Genomic DNA, 21,965 nt, shown 5'->3' with positions numbered 1-21,965 from the left:
GAAAAACAGGGCGGACCACGTGAAGGTTGCAATCTCCCACCCCACATAATGAGCTGCCAACGATGTAGGCATTAGTTAATCTATGGCCATGAGTGCGTGCAGCTCAAGTGAGGACAAGGGCGACCTTGAAAATAAGTCAGAGCTTCTACACAGTGGTCTCCCAATGTGTGTTCTCCAAAGTACAGGAAGCCCCTATGTGAGCACCCACTGCAGTATGGTCTATCAGAGAGATAGACAAATTGGTACTTCACATAGAAGGTCAACGAATCTCTGGATGCAGTGAAGGGAAGAACTAAGACAGATGGTTCATAAGGTCATAAGCCATAGGAGCAGAATTAGGCCATTCGGCCCATCAAGTCTACTCCACCATTCAACCATGGCTGATCTATCTCTACCTCCTAACCCCATTCTCCTGCCTTCTCCCCATAACCCCTGACACCCGTACTAATCAAGAATCTATCTATCTCCGCCTTTAAAAAATCCATTGGCTTGGCCACAAGGGTTCTGGGGCAAAGAATTCCACAGATTCACCACCCTCTAATGAAAGAAATTCCTCCTCGTCTCCTTTACAAAGGAAAGTCCTTTAATCTAGAGGGTCCTGGACTCTCCCACTAGTGGAAACTTCCTCTCCACATCCACTCTGTCCAGGCAATGGCATGGCATTGCTTGTGGATAAATGGGAATTTGCAGTAAGAAGAAAAGCTATTGTGTAGCAAGCAACTGCAGATGCTGGTTTAAACCAAAGATAGACATAAAATGCTGGAGTAACTCAGAGGGACAGGCAGCATCTCTGGATAGAAGGAATGGGTGACTTTTTGGGTCGAGACCCTTCTTCAGACTATTCCAAACGACTCTGGCACACAGTGTCCACAATACATCGTGCTCATGACTGTTTGGTATCTTGTGCTTGTACAGCAGTGAAGTTCCAGGGCTCCATCTGTTTTCATTCTATCGGCGCAGTGGCGCAGTGACAGAGTTGCTGCCCGACAGCGCCGGAGACCCAGGTTCGATCCCAACTACGGGTGCTGTCTGTACGGAGTTTGTACGTTCTCCCCGTGACCGTGTGTGTTTTCTCCAAGATCTTCGGCTTCCTCCCACACTCCAAGTTCGTAGGTTAATTGACTCGAGGTTTGTATACTTGGTAAATTGTCCCTAGTGGGTGTAGGCTTGTGTTAATGCGCGGGGATCACTGGTTAGTGTGGACACGCTGGGCCGAAGGGCCTGTTTCTGCGCTGTATCTCTAAAAAAAACTCTTATGTAGAGTGTGGACCTAATGCTAAACGCACAGTGCTGGAGGAACTCAGACAGAACCCGAGGTGGCAATGGACAGGCAGCGTTTACAGTAGGGTCTGAAAACGCCCAAAATATCATCTGGCCATTCCCTCCACAGATGCTGCCTGACCCACTGAGTTTCTCCAGCACTCTTGGCGTTTTGATCATGATTCCAGCACCTGTACTTCACCGTGTCTCCATTTCAATTTTATCTAAGATGTTGGTGTAGAAATGGGACAGGAATTGAAGTGAATTACTGTGGAGGTGAGGAGTTGTCTCCCCCCTGGGGTCGCGGTGGTCCGTGTGGGGATCGCCGGGCGGCGGTCGGGGCGGGTCGGGTCGAGGCGGATCGGGGCGGGTCGGGGCGGGTCGAGGCGGGTTCCACCGGGATTTGGTGAAAGGCAACAACTTCAAACAACAAACACGGAAACAAGTCCCGATAGGAACAGGACGCGCATGCGTTCTCCCGGCAACTCTCCTTATCAGAAGTTGAGAGAGAGAGAAAAAGAAAAAGAGAAAAAGAAAGATAAAGAAAAAACAAGGGGAAGAACAGGTGAGTGAGAGAGAGGGAAGAAAGAAAGAGAGAGTGAGCGCGAACTACCAGGGGTAGAGGCTGGACAGGGGGAGAGGCTGCAAGGATCCCACTCTCACACACGACCCGACCCAGAGGCAGCAGGAGCGGCGGGGACAGGGAGGGAGAGGGGCAGATATCCCGGGATGGTCACATGCACCTGAACTCGGATAGTTTGCCGCAAATCCCGGTCGGAATCGATTCATCTCCGGAACAAGGCAGCAGGGACCCCGCTTCAGGTATTTAATGCAAGCTCATCCACTTTAAACGACAACTCTCCCCTTTCCGCCCTCTCCTCTCTCCCCCCCTCCTCCTCCTCTCTCCCCCCCCACCTCCTCCTCTCTCCCCCCCTCCTCCTCTCTCATCCCTCCTCTCTCCCCCCTCTCCTCTCTCTCCCCCCCTCCTCCTCCTCTCTCCCCCCCTCCTCCTCCTCTCTCATCCCCCCTCCTCCTCTCTCTCCCCTGCTCCTCCTCTCTCCCCCCCTCCTCCTCCTCTCTCATCCCCCTCCTCCTCCTCTCTCCCCCCCTCTCCTCTCTCTCCCCCCCCTCTCCTCTCTCTTCCCCCCCCCTCTCCTCTCTCTCCCCCCCTCTCCTCTCCTCTCCCCCCCTCCTCCTCTCCCCCCTCCTCCTCTCTCTCCCCTCTCTCTCTCCCCCCTCTCCTCTCTCTCCCCCCTCTCCTCTCTCTTCCCCCTCTCCTCTCGCTCCCCCCCTCTCCTCTCTCTTCCCCCCCCTCTCCTCTCTCTCCCCCCCTCTCCTCTCTCTTCCCTCCCCTCCCCCCTCCTCCTCTCCCCCCCCCCTCTCTCCTCTCTCGCCCCCCCTTCCTCTCTCTCCCCCCTCCTCCTCTCCCCCCCTCCTCTCTTCCCCCCCTCTCCTCTCTCCCCCACCCTCTCCTCTCTCTCCCCCCCTCTCCTCTCTCGCCCCCCCTCTCCTCTCTTCCCCCCTCTCCTCTCTCCCCCCCCCTCTCCTCTCTCTCCCCCCCTCTCCTCTCTCCCCCCTCTCCTCTCTCTCCCCCCCCTCTCCTCTCCCCCCCTATCCTCTCTCTCCTCCCCCCCCCTCTCCTCTCCCCCCCCCTCTCCTCTCTCTCTCCCCCCCTCTCCTCTCTCTCCCCCCCTCTCCTCTCTCCCCCCCTCTCCTCTCTCCCCCCCTCTCCTCTCTCCCCCCCCTCTCCTCTCTCTTCCCCCCCTCTCCTCTCTCATCCCCCCCCTCTCCTCTCGTCCTCCCCCCCTCTCCTCTCTCCTCCCCCCCTCTCCTCTCTCTTTCCCCCCCCTCTCTCTTCTCCCCCCCCTCTCCTCTCTCTTCCCCCCCCCTCTCCTCTCCGCCCCCTCCTCTCCTCCCCCCCTCATCCTCCTCTCTCTCCTCCCCCCCCTCCTCCCTCTCTCTCCCCCCCCCTCTCCTCCCCTCCTCCTCTCCCCCCCTCTCCTCCCTCTCTCTCCCCCCCTCTCCTCCCTCTCTCCTCCCTCTCTCCTCCCTCTCTCCTTTGCCGCAGATTGGGGAGGGAGGGAGGGGGAGTTGGCCGGGGAGCAATAGTTGAGTTGAGAGATTATTTGCTCTTACATGGAGGTCACAGCTGTGGGCCACAATATTTTACAGTGGTAGATAGACCAGAGAATCCCGTTGCCGTCCCGGGAAGCTACTGTTCTGTGTGTGACGTGGGGAGGTTGCTGGATTAGAACCTGCGACCCATTTCTGAAAACATTTGGCTGAAGCCCTAATGCTGAACCATGCGTGGTTTTAGAGCAGCACTTGGGAAACAGAATAGTCTTCTGACCATATTCTGTGTCGAATGTGTAACAACACCAAGGCACCTCTTGGTCCATGAGTTGTGACCCGGCTACCATGTGTCCACTTTGATCTGTCCGGGCTAATCCTCACCCAATTTAGCCACTCGAGGTGAAATCTCAATTGCAGACTTGAAAACAAACGTTTTTAAAGACTATAAAAGAAGGCACGGCAGCTTTATCTCTGATTGAAGGACAAACTGAGAACTCTGATAAGTCAGGTGGAAAATAATAATCACTGAACGAAACAGGTGCCGTGGATAAAGCTCGTGTGGGTTTGCACAGATTGATAGAGGCCCTGGTTTCAGTAAGTTTCAGTAGCTGTGACCAGAGGTATAAGGGGAAGGTAGTGATACGAAATAACTTTATTCTCTCCTCCCCCTCCCACCTCCCCCTTCTCCCTTCTCCCCTCCACCTCCCCCTTCTCCCTCCACCTCCCCCTTCTCCCTCCACCTCCCCTTCACCTCCACCCCCTTCTCTCACCTCCACCTCCCCCTTCTCCCTTCACCTCCCCCTTCTCCCCTTCTCCCTCCACCTCCCCCTTCACCTCTCCCTTCCCCCCCCCCCCCCACCTCCTTCTTCCCCTCCCTCTTTACTCCCCCACCTCCCTCTTTACCCCTTCCTCTCCAGCCCCCTCCCCATTCCCCCCCCTCTTCCCCCCCCCCCCCCCCCCCCCCCCTCCTCCTTACTCCAGCATTTTGTGCCTTCTAAAGGGCAGGTAAGGCTGTTTTGTGCAGTGACTGCTGTGCATTGCTCTCAATAATGAGGCTGGGGTTCAGCTACAGTGATGGGCATTGAAGTTGGTCTCCATGTGACGACTCTGCATAAGTAGCATGTAAAAAGGGAACTGCTGTAATCATGGGGGACTTCAATTTTCATATTAATTGGGCAAACCAAACTGGGCAGGGTAGACTAGAGGAAGAGTTTATAGAATGTATTAGAGACGGGTTCCTAGAACAGTATGTCACAGAACCGACAAGGGGGGAGGCAATCTTGGATCTGGTCCTGTGTAATGAAGCAGGATTAATTAAAAATGTCATAGTTAGGGACTCGTTGGGAACAAGTGACCACAATATGGTCGAATTCCATATTCAAATAGAAGGGGAGTAGGTTGAAACTCAGGCTAGGGTGCTTAGTCTAAATAAGGGGGATTATGAAGGTATGAGGACTGAGCTGATCAAAGTTGACTGGGATAGCAGACTCAAGAATAAGACGGTACATGAGCAGTGGTGTACGTTTAAGGGTCTACTGTATAACCTTCAAGAAAAATTTATTCCTATGAAGAAAAAAAGGGGTAAGGGTAAGAACAGTCAGCCATGGCTCAGTAAAACTATAAAGGATAGTATTCGGCTGAAGGCAAGGGCATATAAGGTAGCCAGAGATAGTGGGAGGGTAGAGGATTGGGAAGCATTTAAAGGTCAGCAAAAAATAACTAAGAGATTAATTAAGACGGGGAAAATAGACTATGAAAGGAATTTAGCGAACAACATAAAAACTAATAGTAAGAGTTTTTATAGCTATATAAAAAGAAAAAGGGTGGCTAAGGTGAACGTTGGTCCATTGGAGGGTGAGACTGGAGAGTTGTTGGTGGGGAACATGGAAATGGCAAAGGCATTAAACGAGTATTTTGTATCAGTCTTCACCATAGAAGACACAAAAAATATTCCAACGCTGGATAAACAGGGGGCGGTAGGAATGGAGGAGCTAAATACTATTAAGATCACCAAGGAGGTGGTATTAGGGAAATTAATGAGACTGAAGGAGGATAAATCCCCTGGGCCTGATGGATTACATCCAAGGGTCTTGAGGGAGATAGCGGTGGGGATTGTGGATGCATTGGTGATAATTTTCCAAAACTCCCTGGAGGCAGGAACGGTCCCAGTGGATTGGAAAATGGCCAATGTAACACCTATATTTAAAAAAGGAAGTAAACAGAAGGCGGGTAACTATAGACCGGTTAGTCTAACATCGGTGGTGGGTAAAATGTTAGAGACAATTATTAAAGAAACACTAACGGGGCACTTGGATAAACATGACTTCATCGGACAGAACCAGCATGGTTTTGTGAAGGGGAAGTCCTGTTTAACGAATCTGCTCGAATTCTTTGAGGAAGTAACAACCCGGGTGGATAAAGGGGAACCGGTGGATGTGGTATACTTGGACTTCCAAAAGGCTTTTGACAAGGTGCCACATAAGAGACTATTGCTAAAAATAAAAAATTATGGGATTGGGGGTAATATATTAGCATGGGTAGAGGATTGGCTAACAAATAGGAAGCAGAGAGTGGGGATAAATGGTTCATACTCGGGATGGCAACCGGTAACTAGCGGGGTTCCGCAAGGGTCGGTGCTGGGACCCCAGTTGTTTACAATTTATATAAATGATTTGGAGGAGGGAACCAAGTGTAATATATCAAAATTTGCGGACGATACAAAAATGGGAGGAAAAGTAGGGGATGAGGAGGATAGGAAGAGTCTGCAAAAGGATATAGATAAGCTAGGTGAGTGGGCAACAACTTGGCAGATGAAATTTAATACTAATAATGTGAAGTCATTCACTTTGGGAAAAAAAATGATAGGGCAAGTTATTTTCTAAATGAGGAGGAGCTGCGTTGTAATGCAACGCAAAGGGATCTAGGGGTAGTAGTACATGAATCACTAAAAGTTAGTATGCAGGTGCAGCAAGCAATCAGGAAGGCCAATGGAGTTTTGGCCTTTATTGCTAGGGGGATTGAGTATAAAAACACGGAGGTCTTGCTGCAGCTGTACACAGTATTAGTGAGACCACATTTGGAATACTGTGTACAGTTCTGGGGTCCATACTTAAGAAAGGATGTACTAGCCCTGGAGGCAGTGCAGCGAAGGTTTACAAGATTAATTCCTGCAATGAGGGGATTGACATATGAGGAAAGGTTAAGTAGGCTGGAACTCTACTCTTTGGAGTTTAGAAGAATGAGAGGCGATCTCATTGAAACATATAAGATCGTGAGGGGCCTTGATCGGGTGGATGCACCGAGGATGTTCCCAATGATCGGGGAAACTAGAACTAGGGGACATAGTTGCAGAATAAGGGGGGGCTCTTTTAAAACTGAGATGAGGAAGAACTTCTTCACCCAGAGGGTGGTTAATTTATGGAATTCACTGCCCCAGGGAGCAGTGGAAGCAGAAACGTTAAATATATTTAAGTCTAAAATAGATGGTTTTTTAGCTGCCAAGGGGATAAGGGGCTACGGGGAGAGGGCAGGGATATGGACCTAGGTATGGTTAGTATAGTAAGACCTGAGTGATCTCCTGGACAAGTGTCGATCGCCTGGATTGGGGTCGGAGAGGAATTTCCCGGATTTTTTTCCCGAATTGGACCTGGGTTTTTATCCGGTTTTTTGCCTCCCCCAGGAGATCACGCGGTTCTTGGGGTGGAGAGGGGTGATAGCGGTATAAAGGGGAGGGTAGTGTCTTGTGTTCTGTGTCTTGTGTCTACTGTTTGTGGGTAAGTGTGTCTGTTTAGTGTTCAGCCATGAGCGAATGGCGGTGCGGGCTCGACGGACCTGGTGGTCTACTCTCGCACCTACTTTCTATGTTTCTATGTTTCTATGTAAGATAGTCCGGTGGCACGTATGTGTGGAATTTGTGAGATACATGGTGATCAGTGTCCTGCATTCCTACCTGACCCACTTTGTCACCAGCCGCCTGTGTTCTGCTGCCCGTCTAGACATTTTGTGAACAAAGGAAGGTGTTGGAGAAGATGATTGTGAAACTGCTTCTGCTGCAATATTTTGCAATTCGATGACAATGACATAATTTCTCCGGATTTAATTAACTTTCTTGGTTGGCGGAGGCATTGCAGGTTCCAACAAGTCTGTGAATAACAATGAGAGACCAAGCCCTTCTCCGGGTTCCTCCTCGTAACCTGCACCTACTACTGTGAAGACCTCATGGCCTTCAGTATCCCGAGTCATAGAGTGATACAGTGTGGAAACAGGCCCTTCAGCCCAACTTGCCAACATTGTCCAACATGTCCCAGCTACACTAGTCCCACCTGCCTGTGTTTTGGTCCATATCCCTCCAAACCTGTCCTATCCATATGCTTGTGTTTAAGAAGGAACTACACAATACACAATACAATTTATTTGTCACTTGAACCTCATAGAGGCTCAAATGAAATGTTGTTTCTGCAGTCATACACACAAGAAAAACTACAAATGCTGGAAAATCGAAGGTACACAAAAATGCTGGAGAAACTCAGCGGGTGCAGCAGCATCTATGGAGCGAAGGAACTAGGCAACGTTGCTTATTTCCTTCGCTCCATAGATGCTGCTGCACCCGCTGAGTTTCTCCAGCATTTTTGTGTACCTATCCATATGCTTGTCTTTTTCTTAAACGTTGGGATAGCCCCAGCCGCAACTACCTCCTCTGGCAGCTTGTTCCATGCACCCACCACCCTTTGTGCGAAAAAGTTACCCCTCAGATTCCTATTCAATCTTTTCCCCTTCACCTTAAACCTATGTCCTCTGGTCCTCGATTCATCTACTCTGGCCAAGAGACACTGTGCTTCCACCCGATCTATTTGTCTCATGATTTCATACACCTTGATAAGACCCCTTCCTACCCTTCATCCTCCTGCGCTCCAAGAAATAGAGTCCCAGCCTCCTCAACCTCTCCCAATAGCTCAGACCGTCGAGTCCTGGAAACATCCTCGTACATCTTCTCTGTGCCCTTTCCAGCTCCTCGCCATCCCTATGCCTCCAGACCAAATCTCTAAAAGAATGGTGCCCCCTCCCTCCCACTCCACCCCCTCCTCTGTTCTGGATCTGAATTCTCACGTCTCTTTCCCCCCCCCCCCCCTCGTCACATCCCTTGTGTTATTTAGGCAGTGACTCTCCTCCCTCATCCCTTAATGACCCTGGAATGTTGTTGACACAAGGAACTGCAGATGGTGGAATCTTGAGCAAAACTCAGTGAGCCAGACAGCATCCGTGAAGGGAATGGACAGACGACGTTTCAAGACTTAGTCTGAAGAACCAACCCGACACGCCTGTCTATTCCCTCCGCAGATGTTGCCTGCCCGATGAGTTCCTCCAGCACTATACCCGGATCGAGGGGACTGTGGAACCAGACTAACTGGAGGATTCACACCCTGCTAGTTCTATAATTGCCTCGAGCGAGAAATAGAAGGGTGTGAGTCCTCCCGTTAGTCTGGTTGGCCACCGCAAAAGCTGCAGTCAGGTGATCATTCATAAGCGATAGGGGTAGAATTAGGCCATTCGGCCCAACAAGTCTGCCATTCACTCATGGCTGATCTATCTTTTCCTCTCATCCCCATTCTCCTGCCTTCTCGCCATAACCCCTGACACCCGTACTAATCAAGAATATATCTATCTATCTCTGCCTTAAACATACTTATTGACTTGGCCTCCACAGCCTTCTGCGGCAATGGATTCCACAGATTCACCACCCTCTGACTAATTAATTCCTCCTCATCTCCTTCCTAAAGGAATGTCCTTTAATTCTGAGGGTACGACCCCTGGTCCTAGACTCTCCAACTAGTGGAAACATCCTCTCCACATCCACTCTGTCCGGGCCTTTCACTATGCGAATTGTTTCAGAACGGGAACAGGGCCAACAAAACTAAATGGTCTGACGGGAAGCGTTAAAAGGAGTTCAATGATTCCGCTTTGGGGAAGGTGGGGCAGAGCTTGGGCAGCAAATGCAAGGATTGTGGAAACGGTGGGTGGAGATGATGCAGATGCTTGTAAAGGGCCTGTCCCACTTGCCCATCATTTGCGCGCCATTTACACGACCTGGTAGCGTGTGGGTAGCGCGGGACGGGCGCATGGAGTGGCGTGGAGGAGTGGGGAATTGCGTGCGGTATCGCGCAGCGAGCCAGGATTTCGTGCTGCACGGAATCTTCGCGCGCCACCAGCCTGTCGCGTAACTGACGGCCAAAGTGGGACAGGCCCACGACCCTGGCGCGACGCAACATCTCACCTCCTGCAGCAGCAGAAGCAGGCAAGCGATCGCCGAGCTCGGCCTGGGGCTCTCAGCCGTTCCGGATCCGCCCCCACTTCTACTCCCAGAGCGGGGCCAAGACGATTGAAGATAGACACAAAAGGCTGGAGTAACTCAGCGGGACCGGCAGCATCTCTGGAGAGAAGTAGTGGGTGACGTTTCAGGTCAAGACCCTTCTTTTCAGGCTGAAGAAGAATCTCGACCCGAAACATCATCCATTCCTTCTCTTCAGAGATGTTGCCGGTCCCGCTGAGTTACTCCTGCATTTTGTGTGTGTCTCTTCAATTTAAACCAGCATCTGCAGTTCCTTCCCACAGATTAATTTGGTCTGCAGCTTGCTACTTTTCATTCACCTCTTTGTTTTGAATAGGGGCATTACATCTGCAGTTTTTCCAATTGCTAGCACCACTCAAGAAATTGGAACATTTTAGAAAATCACCATAAATATCATAAACTGGGTATTCAAATGACGTCACGCGCGCCAGACGCCTATGCGGTCAAATGATGACGCGCGCGACTGTTGCGTAAATGACGGCCAAGTGGGACAGGGCCTGAAGGGTGGAGAGGATCCAGGTGCTTTCCCGGGGGTGTCGATGGCAGATTTATAGCAGAACTATGAACAGTACTCCATTGAAGATAGGCACAACAAAGTGAAGATACAGGAAGGATGTGGAGGCTTTAGGGAGCGTGCCAAAGAGGTTAACCAGAAACATAGACAATAGGTGCAGGAGTAGGACATTCGGCCCTTCGAGCCAGCACCGCCATTCAATGTGATCATGGCTGATCATCCCCAGTCAGTACCCCGTTCCTGCCTTCTCCCCATATCCATTGATGCCGTTAGCCCTAAGACCTAAATCTAACTCTCTCTTGAAAACGTCCAGGGAATTGGCCTCCACTGCTTTCTGTGACAATGAATTCCACAGATTCACAACTCTCTTCCTCATCTCAGTCCTAAATGGCCTACCCCTTATTCTTAAACTGTGTGACCCTTGGTTCTGGACTCCCTCAACATCGGGGGACACACAAAGTGCTCCCTAAATTAGATGGTGTTAGCTATAATGAGAGGTCGGACATATGTGGACTGTGGGTGCATGGAATGTGCTGCTAGGGGCGGGAGGAAGTGAAGGCAGATACAATAGCGACATTTCAGAGGCATCTTTTACCAGCCAGAGGACATTTTGGGTCGGGACCCTTCTTTAAGACTAGAGTAGAGGGGAGAGGCACGTGGATACAGAGGGATATTGGAACATTAGCCGACTGGGTCCACGCCAGCCAGTGCTCACCTGCACACTCGTTCTATCCTACACACTCGGGACAATTTACAGAGGCCAATTAACCTGCAAACCTGCGAGTTATTGGAATGTGGGAGGAACCCGCAGCACCCGGAGAAAACGCAAGCGGTCATCAGAAGAAGGTATAAACTCAGTACAGCCAGCACCCGTGGTCAGGATCGAACCCAGGACTCTGGCGATGTGAGGCAGCAGCACTACCACTGCACCACCTGTGCAGGCAGGGGAGGTTAGTTTAGCCTGGCAACATGTTCAGCATGGACATTGTGGGCCGAAGGGCCTGTTCCTGTGCTGTAGTGCTCCATGTTCAACGTTATCTTTGGAGTTATGAAGTGCATGAAACTGAGCTGTAGAGTCCAACCCTTCAGGGCTGTTCAATGATGCATTGCAATTGCATTCTTCTTGTGAAATGTACTTTCAATGACATCATTTCACAGGATGTCACAAGGCACACTAATAGCCGAAAGCCCCTCTTAAAAGAACTGGTTTTACAAAATGAAGTGTTTATACTTCAGGGTGAAATAGTGAGTCAGCATTTCTCAGTTACTTCCAGAGGTGTAAGCAGGGGTGTAATGTTGAGCCTCTATAAGGTGCTGGTCAGGCTGCATTTGGAGTATTGTGAGCAATTCTGGGCACCATATTTGAGGAAGGATGTGCTGGCTCTGGAGAAGGTCCAGAGGAGGTTTACCAGAAGGATCCCAGCAATGAGTGGGTTAGCATATGATGAGCGTTTGACGGTGCTGGGCCTGTACTCGCTGGAGTTTAGAAGAATGAGGGGGGGACCTCATTGAAACATACTGAATAGTGAAAGGCTTGGATAGAGTGGATGTGGAGAGGATGTTTCCACTAGTGGGAGAGTCGAGGACCAAACGTCATAGCATCAGAATTAAAGGACGTTCCTTTAAGGAGAGGAGGAGGAATTTCTTTGGTCAGAGGGTGGTGAATCTGCGGAAATCTTTGCCACAGAAGGCTGTGGAGGCCAAGTCAATTAGTATTTTTAAGGCAGAGATAAATAGATTCTGGATTAGTAGGGGTGTCGGGGGTTATGGGGAGAAAGTAAGTAAGTAAGTTTATTGGCCAAGTATTCACATACAAGGAATTTGCCTTGGTGCTCCGCCCACAAGTAACAACATGACAACAGTGACAGTTACGAATGACTCAGAAAACACTAAACATTAATAATAAGAAAGCATTAATGATAAAACACCATTGATCAAGCATGTGAAGACCAGAGAATGGTGTTGGGAGGGAGAGATAGATCAGCCCTGTTTGAAAAGCGGAGTGGACTTGATGGGCCAAATGGCCTCATTCTGCTCCTATTACTTATGACTTTCTGAAATCGGTGATCATTCATCAGACGATACATGCCATTGATTTTTCGGATGCTTCCTGCCATCGTTTCCCATTGTTGAAGTTGGTAGATAACTGTGGCCTTGCATTTCAGCCAATACTCTCTATGTAGAAAACCTATGGAATTCTAACAAAACTTCAGGTGAATATAAAGGAAGATCAAGTTCAATATAATATTTTTGGAAATTTCTCAACAATGGTTTTTTTTTTCCTGGGGCTTACTTATTGTAAATAATGAAAAGATGGTAAAGTTCCCCTTTATTTTTATAAACTCACTATTTAGAGGACTTTTAATAGCAGTTATTGTTAATAATTATGAATTATCATAATATATAATGTGTGTATATATATATATATATATATATATATATATATACGATCAGCCATGATCACAGTGAATGGCGGTGCTGGCTCAAAGGGCCGAATGGCCTCACACTACTTATATTCTATGTTTTTCTAATATTATGTACTATAAATAATAACAATTAATTATTAATATTAAATAAATAAGGGTGGCACAGCGGTAGAGTTGCTGCCTCACAGCGCCAGAGACCCGGGTTCGATCCTGACTACGGGCGCTGTCTGTACGGAGTTTGTACGTTCTCCCCGTGACCTGCGTGGGTTTTCTCTGAGAACTTCGGTTTCCTCCCACAATCCAAAGGCGTACAGGTTTGTAGGTTAATTGGCTTGGTATACATGTAAAAATTGTCCCGTGTGAAGGATAGTGTTCACGTGTGGGGATCGCTGGTCGGGTCAGACTCGTTAGGCCGAAGGGCCTGTTTCCATGATGTATTTCTAAACTAAACTAAGTAGATTGTTCTTAAAAATTGAATTAAAACAATTGCATAAAATGTTGTCAAAATAGTTTTTTTTAATATGCTGCTGTAATTTCACAGCCTATATCTTATGCCAAATAATTGAATGTGATTTTATGAATTACAGTCGGAATATTTTTGTCATATTTAGCGGTAGGCAATTTATTTATCTTCCATTGTAGCTCATAAAATTCATTTAGGGAGAAATGAAATTGTGGATTAACTACATTTTATCTCTTTAGCAACTGTTTTCAAAGAAATTGTTCAATTTAAATATCAAAAGAAGCTTGGTATTGGACAGGAAGTCACACTGTGCAGCATATTTGATTTCCATTCTGTTGAGGCAAGATATAATTGAATGAAAGGATTGTGAGCTGGTATGTGTATCATAAAAGTGAAATGCAGCGTTATCACCCAGCAACAATAAACTCACAACGGCAGTCAGTTTACGATGTGTAGGAAGGAACTGCAGATGCTGATTTACACCCAAGATGCTGGAGTAACTCAGCGGGTCAGGCAGCAACTATGGGGGAAAGGAATAGGTGACATTTTGGATCGAGATCCTTCATCATGCTGAGTGTCTGAAGAAGGGCCTCGATCTGAAACGTCACCCATTCCTTTTCTCCAGAGTTGCTGCCTGTCCCGCTGAGTTACTCCAGCATGTTGTGACTATCTGAGTTGGTTTACCATGTCTGTTGAAGTAAAATCTTCTCTTAGTTTCAACTACCCGTCTCACAGACCTCACAGTGCTCTCTATACTCCTCTTGTCAAATCTATCATAAATTTGCTGCTGTATTTTTACTCTTCACTCTTGCCCAGCCTCAAACCCCTGTCCCACGGTACGAGTTCATTCCAAGAGCTCTCCCGAGTTTGCCCTGATTCGAACTCGGAGATTTAAGGGCCTGTCCCACCAGCATGTGTCTAGCGTGACCAAACGTGGTGGCTTGAGGCGTAAGGACCGCGGGGCCGGTCCCACTTCCAACCGTGGAGGCGTCTGGAGTTGTGCGGGGCTGGTCCTGACATCATACTCACCAATCAGCTGGGCAGGAGGCGGGCCGACTGAATTTGGACGTCGAACGGCGTTGGGCGGTTATGTCATCACGCAACGGCACACCGGGCGGGTTACGTCATCGCGCAACGCCACGCGCTAGGCGTATGCCGTCAAGACGCGTACGGCATCAAGACGGCTGTGGGCCGACAGGCCATTATCATGCAGAAATTTTGGACACTCAGTTTTTCGGCGCCCCGCGCGATGTCGGGACCAGCTCCGCACAACTCCATACTGTTCCGGCGATCGAAGTGGGACCGGCCCCGTGGGGCCGTACGGCTCAAGCGACCACGTTAGGTCGCGCTAGATGCATGCAGTCGCATGCTGGTGGGACCGGCCCTTTACGGTAATGGACACTTGTCGGTACTCGGGGCTCTCGTGGACATTTTTCAACATGTTGAAAAATCTTCACGAGTCTTCTCGTGCTTACCTGCCGTTAGCGAGTCTTCCCGAGTACCTGCCGTTAGCGTTACGAGCCGCTAAGAGACGTCCCCGAGCTCCAACGTACCTGCTACGTTCATTCTCCGTGCTTACGACGAGTTTGATTTTTTTTTTTTAACTCGGGAGAGCTCTTGGAATGAACTCGTACCGTGGGACAGGGCTATTACAAGGGTTGATATTGGAGTTTGTTGTTAACTTTTATTATTGTTGTTTGTAGCTAACGATGTTTATTTTCCTTTGAAGTTTGGCCGCTGTTGTAACACAGTTGAACGAGCCGCAGCCAGATAGCTGAGTTTTATTGCTGGCTTTGTGACGAAGCTGGAATATTGCCTAAAGAATTATCAGCAACCACATTACATAATAATAATAATAATAATAATAATAATATCTTTTATTGTCATTGCACATAAGCGCAACGAGATTTGGTATGCAGCTTCCATCCGATGTCTTAACTTAACTAATAAAATTTAGATTCAGATACCCCGAGAACATGGATTGTAAAAGAACAGTTCAAACAGACTAAAGTGCAGATGTGTCTGCGACAAGACAGTCCATGGGGATGGGGGACACTCAGCAGGGCCGGTTCAGAGCCGCTATAGCTCTGGGAATAAAGCTGTTCCTGAGTCTGGAGGCTGGGTGGCAGTGAGACCTTCAGGAGATTTTCATTGAGTTAGGAAGTTTAGTTTAGAGAAACTACATGGAAAAGGGCCCTTCGGCCCAGCGAGTGCATGCTGACGGTCGTTCACCCGTTCTCACTGATCCAACTTTTTCATCCGCTCCCTACGCACTAGAGGCAATTTACAGAGGCCAATTAACCCTCAAGGGCCTGTCCCACTTGGCCGATTATTTTCGGCAACTGCCGGCCTCATATCGCTGTCGCCGAAGATTTTGAACATTTCAAAATCCAGCGGCGACAAAATAAAAGATGCGACACTTGAAAAAAACATCGCACGTGAATACGTCGTCGCGGCCCCGTCACTGCCGCTAATTATTCGGTGACCTGACACGTCGGTCAATGATGCCGGCAGTCACCGAAAAAATCGCCAAGTGGGACAGGCCCTTAAAGTCTTTGGGATGTGGGAGGAAACCAGAGCTCCCGGAACAAATCTTTGCAATTATAGGGAGAACGCGCAAACTCCACACAAACAGCACCCGAGGTCGGAATCGAACCCAGTTCTTTGGCAGCGTGGGACAGCAGCTCTACCAGCTGGTTGCGGCTGTGTTTCAGAGGCAGTAGGGAGTAGAGGGCAATCGTGGCTGAGAAACAATAGAAAATAAAATATTTAAAACTCCAGGTGGATATAACGCAGGGTTTTAGATGAATTAATGGCACTAGATGCTCAAAATGTGAATGCAAGAGTGTTTTATTATCATGCGTCCAAAATCAGAACAATACAACTCTTACTCTCAGCAGCAGCAGCAGGTTTGTAAACCGTTCTTAACACAACAAACAAACAAATAGTTCAATAAATTAAAAAAAGATCGAATATAGGACAAAACAAAACAAAGCCCAAAGTCGCCAGTGCAATCTAGTTTGTGGTTCAAAGTTGAATTAGAGTTTGTAGGATTACTGACCTGATTGTTTGTCAATCTGAACGTTAGTTTTCAGACTACTGTGCCGTCCCCAACGGCTTCGGTTTCCTCCCACACTCCAAAGACGTGCAGGTTTGTAGATAAATTGGCTTTGGTAAAATTGTAAATTGTCCCTAGTGTGTAGGATAGTGCTTGTGTACAGGGATCACTGGTCGACGTGGACTCTGTGAGCCTTCCCTCTCCCCTCTACTCTAGTGGTAAAGAAGGGTCGCGATGCTCTTTGTTCTGTCCAACACCTGTTGACCTCCCGAGATGTCTGTCTGTCTGTCGGGGAATGTTGCCGACTGACCCACTCCAGACTGCAGGAGCACACGCTGGGGGACTCGCTGAAGTTTGGTGCAGCCAACGCCAAGGCTCTGTGGGGGAGGACCACAGTCTAGGGTGATTCTGCTGCTGGACATTGAGGTGCAGGGCGTGGTGGGGACAACACTCATACAAGGGCAGGGATATCACCCCAGGGGGGGCCACGCGAGTGGCAAGTGTGTTTGGTCTAAGATTGGTTGACGAACACTACCAAATATAACGCTAATGAATGTACAAACGCTGAGAATGTCAGGCGTTTTGGCACAGTTTAGTTTAGAGATACAGCTCGGAGGCAGGCCCTTCAGCCCACCGAGTCCGCGCCGACCAGCGATATCCACACATTAACACTATCCTACACACTGGGGACGTTTTTACAATTTTTACCAAAGCCAAATTAACCTACAAACCTGTTCCGTCTTTGGAGCGTGGGAGGAATCCGGAGCACCCGCAGTAAACCCACACGGTCTCAGGAAGAACGTACAAACTCCTTACAGACAGCACCCGTGGTCAGGATCGAACCGAGGTCTCCGGTGCTGTAAGGCAGCAACTCTACCGCTGCACCACCGCTCTCGTTTTGTATATTTCTATTCTGAATAAAGTTTATTTTTTGGGGTGGGGGGGGGGGGGGGGGGAGTTCCCTCCGCGGATGCTGCCTGATCCGCTGAGTTCCTCCAACACTGTTTCATTTTGCTGAAGATTCCAGCCTCTGCAGCCCCTTGTGTCTTCATCAAACTAAATGAGGTTGTCGTAAATGACTCACTAATGTATTTATTTGTGAGTCAAGCTGTGATGAATTGCGACTCATCTTGAGCCTGTTGTCGGACAGCTGGGAAATTGCCACTAATATCAATTTTAAAAATCAGTTTTTTTTGTTTTTTTTACACCCCGTCTCTAATTTAGCCAAAAGTGTGGCCGTTCACCAGAGGGAAGTGTGTGAACAACATCACAAAGAAGCTGACATGAGCTTGGAGCAAGGTACATGTGGCCAGCTGTGTTTGAGTCCGGCTGTCGGGAATTTAACGGGAACGTTAGAAAACTTTCTTGTAAATGTGAAAAGTTGTGAAACACTTAAGTTTGTTGGGAACTGGCAGCTTTACTGGAGATGACGAATGATAGATCCTCCTGCATAAAATGACTATTTATAACATCTAGAATCATCTGTAGAAATATAGTGCCGCATGGTTCACAGAAGTATTAAGTCCTCTTAACATGGATAGACACAAGAGTCAAGAGTGTTTTATTGTCATCTGTCCCAGATAGAACAATGACATTCCTATTGCAGCAGCTCAACAGAATATGTAAACATTGTACACTGTAACTATATAATAAATGACTGAGAAAAATGGTCACACACACACACACACACACACACACACACACACACACACACACACACACACACACACACACACACACACACACACACACACACACACACACACACACACACACACACACCACACCACCCCCACACACACACACACACACACACACACACACACACACACACACACACACACCCCACACCACACACACACACACACACACACACACAGACACACACACACACACACCACACACACGCACACACACACACCCCACACCACCCACACACACACACACACACACGGGCACACACACGGGCACGCACACACACACAGACACACACACAGACACACACACACACACACCCACACCCCCCCCCCACACACACACACACACACACACACATATACACACACACGCACACACACACACAGACAGACACACACAGACACAGACACACACAGACACACACACACACACACGGAGAAAGCTTGTTGCAATGGGATGGAAGCTTTGCTCCATTTCAACATGCTGTTCAAATAGATTTTCTGATGTATATTTACTTTGGCGTTTATTGACCTTATAAATATAGTTTCAGTTTGAAAAATGTAACTCTTGGTTAATCTACCCCTCCCCCCTCACCTCTCCCAATTTTCAAACTGGAAATAGCTCTGTCTTTGAAGCGCACATTTAATATATGAAGTTGTGTCATCCCAGTAGACTGGGTTTGCGTTTTGATAATGTAATGATGGTTGCAAGAAAACACTTGGAATGTGAGTTTCACCGTCCTCCTGATTAAATTTTACTGATCGTATGCCTCGTTGTCACCTTCCCCTTGACTAACAATCATCCATTCAACATTTTCTTTGAACCTCTTGCACTTTGATCTCTCCTATTCACTCCTCGCCCTTCCTTATCTCTCTGTCTCCCTCTCCCCCGACTCAGTCTGAAGAAGGGTCTCGATTCCTTCTCTCCAGAAATGCCGGCAGTCCCGCTGAGTTACTCCAGTATTTTGTGTCTCCTAAAGATGATAACTCGCCAAATTCACACACATACTCATTCACACACACATTCTCACACACGCACACACACACTCATTCACACACACATTCTCACACACGCACACACACACACATTCACGCACACACATGGTCACACACCCATACACACATATTCACACACACACACACACACACATATTCACACACACACACACACACACACACACACACACACACACACACACACAGATATACACACACAAATATACATTCACGCACACACATATACACACACCCATACACACATATTCACACACAGACACACACACACCCATATATTAACACACATACAAACATATCCACACACAAGCACACATATTCACACACACACACCCATATATCCACACACATACAAATTCCTCGGAAAACCTACGCAAGTGTACCGATAGATGCTTGTCGGGATGGTTTTTGTCAGTGGTTTGTAAGGTTGAGGAAAGAGAGAGGATTTTGACTGATGAGCATTCTGTCACTGTGCTTTATTTTATTAGCTGGAGATGGCCCTTTGGATCTCAGTCACCCATTTTATGATGTGGCTCGGCATGGGATAGTCCAAGTGGCAGGTGAGCAAACAGATCTCTAAATAGTCCTTCCTCCTTTATTCCCATCGTTCCCTGGAAATCATTATTGTTATTTATCCTATTCTGATGAAGGGTCTCGACCTGAAACGCGCTGTGGGTTACTCCAGCATTTTAGAAGCATAGAAAATAGGTGCAGGAGGAGGCCATTCGGCCCTTCGAGCCAGCACCGCCATTCATTGCCATCATGGCTGATCGTCCCCAATCAATAACCCGTGCCTGCCTTCTCCCCATATCCCTTGATTACACCAGCCCCTAGAGCTCTATCTAACTCTCTCTTAAATCCATCCAGTGATTTGGCCTCCACTGCCCGCTGTGGCAGGGAATTCAATTAATTCACAACTCTCTGGGTGAAAAAGTATTTTCTCACCTCAGTCTTAAATGGCCTCCCCTTTATTCTAAGACTGTGGCCCCTGGTTCTGGACTCGCCCAACATTGGGAACATTTTTCCTGCATCTAGCTTGTCCAGCCCTTTTATAATTTTATATGTTTCTATAAGATATCCCCTCATCCTTCTAAACTCCAGTGAATACAAGCTTATTTTGTGTCTATCTTCGGTGTAAACCAGCATCTGCAGTTCCTTCCTACACACAAACAATTATCGCTAGTTTAGTTTAAAGATACAGCATGGAAACAGGCCCTTCGGCCCATCAAGTCCACGCCGGCCAGCGATCACCCCGTGCACTAGTTCTATCCTACACACACAGAGGGACAATTTACAGAAGCCAATTAACCTACAAAACCCGGACGTCTTTACACCCATAAACAAATCTTTCTCCAAGCTTAAGGAGACTCGGAGATGACTGGTGAGTCTGTGACCTGGCAGACCGAGGATGGTGAATATTTGGATCAAGCTGCTAGACATGGTCGTGGTAGCAGATTTATATTGCAACACTCACAAGACATTTAGATAGGTGTTCGGATAGGACAGGAGCAGAGGGATACGGGTCGAATGTGGGCGAGTGGTGTTGGCATCGACGGGGATCACATTTCAATAGACAATAGGTGCAGGAGTGGGCCATTCGGCCCTTCGAGCCAGCACCGCCATTCAATATGATCATGGCTGATCATCCACAATCAGTACCCCGTTCCTGCCTTCTCCCCATATCCCCTGACTCCGCTATCTTTAAGAGCCCTATCTAGCTCTCTCTTGAAAGCATCCAGAGAACTGGCCTCCACCGCCCTCTGAGGCAGAGAATTCTACAGACTCGCAACTCTCTGTGAGGAAAAGTGTTTCCTCGTCTCCGTTCTAAATGGCTTACTCAACATGGTCATGATGGGCTGTATCCATGCTGCACATTTTTAATGAATGGATGATTTGATTTTATGCTTCCATGGCATCTTTATTCCTGCTGAAGACCCAAACTGCAGTGACCACTGGTCAGCACAGATAGAGTTGGTGCGAGAGACGATATTTTGTGCAGTAAACAACAGAATTCTAGCAGCAAATTGTGATTTTTAACATGGAGCGAAGGAATAGGTGACGTTTCGGATGCTGCCTCACCCGCTGAGTTTCTCCAGAAGTTTTGTCCACCTTCGATTTTTCCAGCATCTGCAGTTCTTTTCTTAAATAAAATGTAATCACAACATCCTGCAGCATTCTACACCTAATGACGTACTTCTGACCAGAAGCTGATTTGACACTGCGGTAAAAAGTAGCAGTTTCTTGTCAGGTGTACCAGGACACAATCTCTGTGTCTCCCTCTCCCCCCGACTCTCAGTCTGAAGAAGGTACAGTGAAAAGCTTTTGTTGCGTGCTAACCAGTCAGCGGAAAGACAATACATGATTATAATCGAGCCATTTGCAGTGTAGATACATGATAAAGGGATAAATGTTTAGTGCAAGGTAACCAAGGAAGACCATTGGGGGCCATAATGAATACTGTGTGACCTTGTCAGTGCCATACACAGAGGTCACAGCCTCAGCATTGAAGGATGTTCTTTTAGGAAGGAGATGAGGCGAAATTTCTTTAGTCAGAAGGCGTTGAATCTGTGGAATTCTTTGCCACAGACGGCTGTGGAGGCAAAGTCAGTGGATATTTTTAAGGCAGGGATAGATAGATTCTCGATTAGTGTGGGTGTCAGAAGTTAAGGGGAGAAGGCAGGAGAATGGGGTTAGGAGGGAGAGATAGATCAGGCATGATTGAATGGCGGAGTAGACTGGATGGGCAGAATATGTGGGCGGGGGGAGAGGGGTGTGGGGGGGGGGGGGGGGAGGGGTGTGTGGGTGGGGGGGGGGGAGGGGTGTTGGGGCCAAGGGGAGGGGGGGAGTGTGCTCGGAGAAAAGACGGGGGGGAGGGAGGGGGGGGAAGAGCCATGGGCGAGAGGGGGGTATCACGGGGGGAGAGGGGAGGATACGGCGAGGTGGACCAGAGGGGTAGTGGCAGGAATTGGCGGTGTGATGGGGACTCGCTGCAGGTACTGGGCGCTGGTCGTTCTCCTCCACCGGGATCAGAGTCTACGCTTTCCGTTTGGCGACATCTCCGACTCTGGGCTGGGCCTCCCACGCTGGGCTGGGCTGGGCTGTGTCGCCGATGCT

The 21,965-nt window shown here is 48.5% G+C and overlaps 1 protein-coding gene across 2 annotated transcripts in view; it reads left to right on the top strand.

The window, feature by feature from the left end:
• The first annotated feature begins 1,673 nt into the window (after positions 1–1,673).
• arhgap8 (Rho GTPase activating protein 8) overlaps positions 1,674–21,965 on the top strand; it is a 46,374-nt gene continuing 26,082 nt past the window's right edge. Inside the window, exons 1-3 of one of the 2 annotated variants that reach the window (XM_033037591.1) lie at positions 1,674–2,082; positions 17,365–17,439; positions 19,340–19,411. In XM_033037591.1, the coding sequence (XP_032893482.1) occupies positions 1,998–2,082; positions 17,365–17,439; positions 19,340–19,411 (232 nt within the window). In that variant the 5' untranslated portion in view covers positions 1,674–1,997. The remainder of the gene's footprint in view (positions 2,083–17,364; positions 17,440–19,339; positions 19,412–21,965) is intronic. The other variant, XM_033037592.1, reaches the window with a different exon arrangement.

This window comes from Amblyraja radiata, chromosome 19, assembly GCF_010909765.2.
Source record: "Amblyraja radiata isolate CabotCenter1 chromosome 19, sAmbRad1.1.pri, whole genome shotgun sequence".
In the NCBI taxonomy this organism is placed as follows: Eukaryota; Metazoa; Chordata; class Chondrichthyes; order Rajiformes; family Rajidae; genus Amblyraja; species Amblyraja radiata.
Note: the sequence above shows the minus strand (reverse complement) of the source record. Positions and strands in the feature narration are given on the sequence as shown.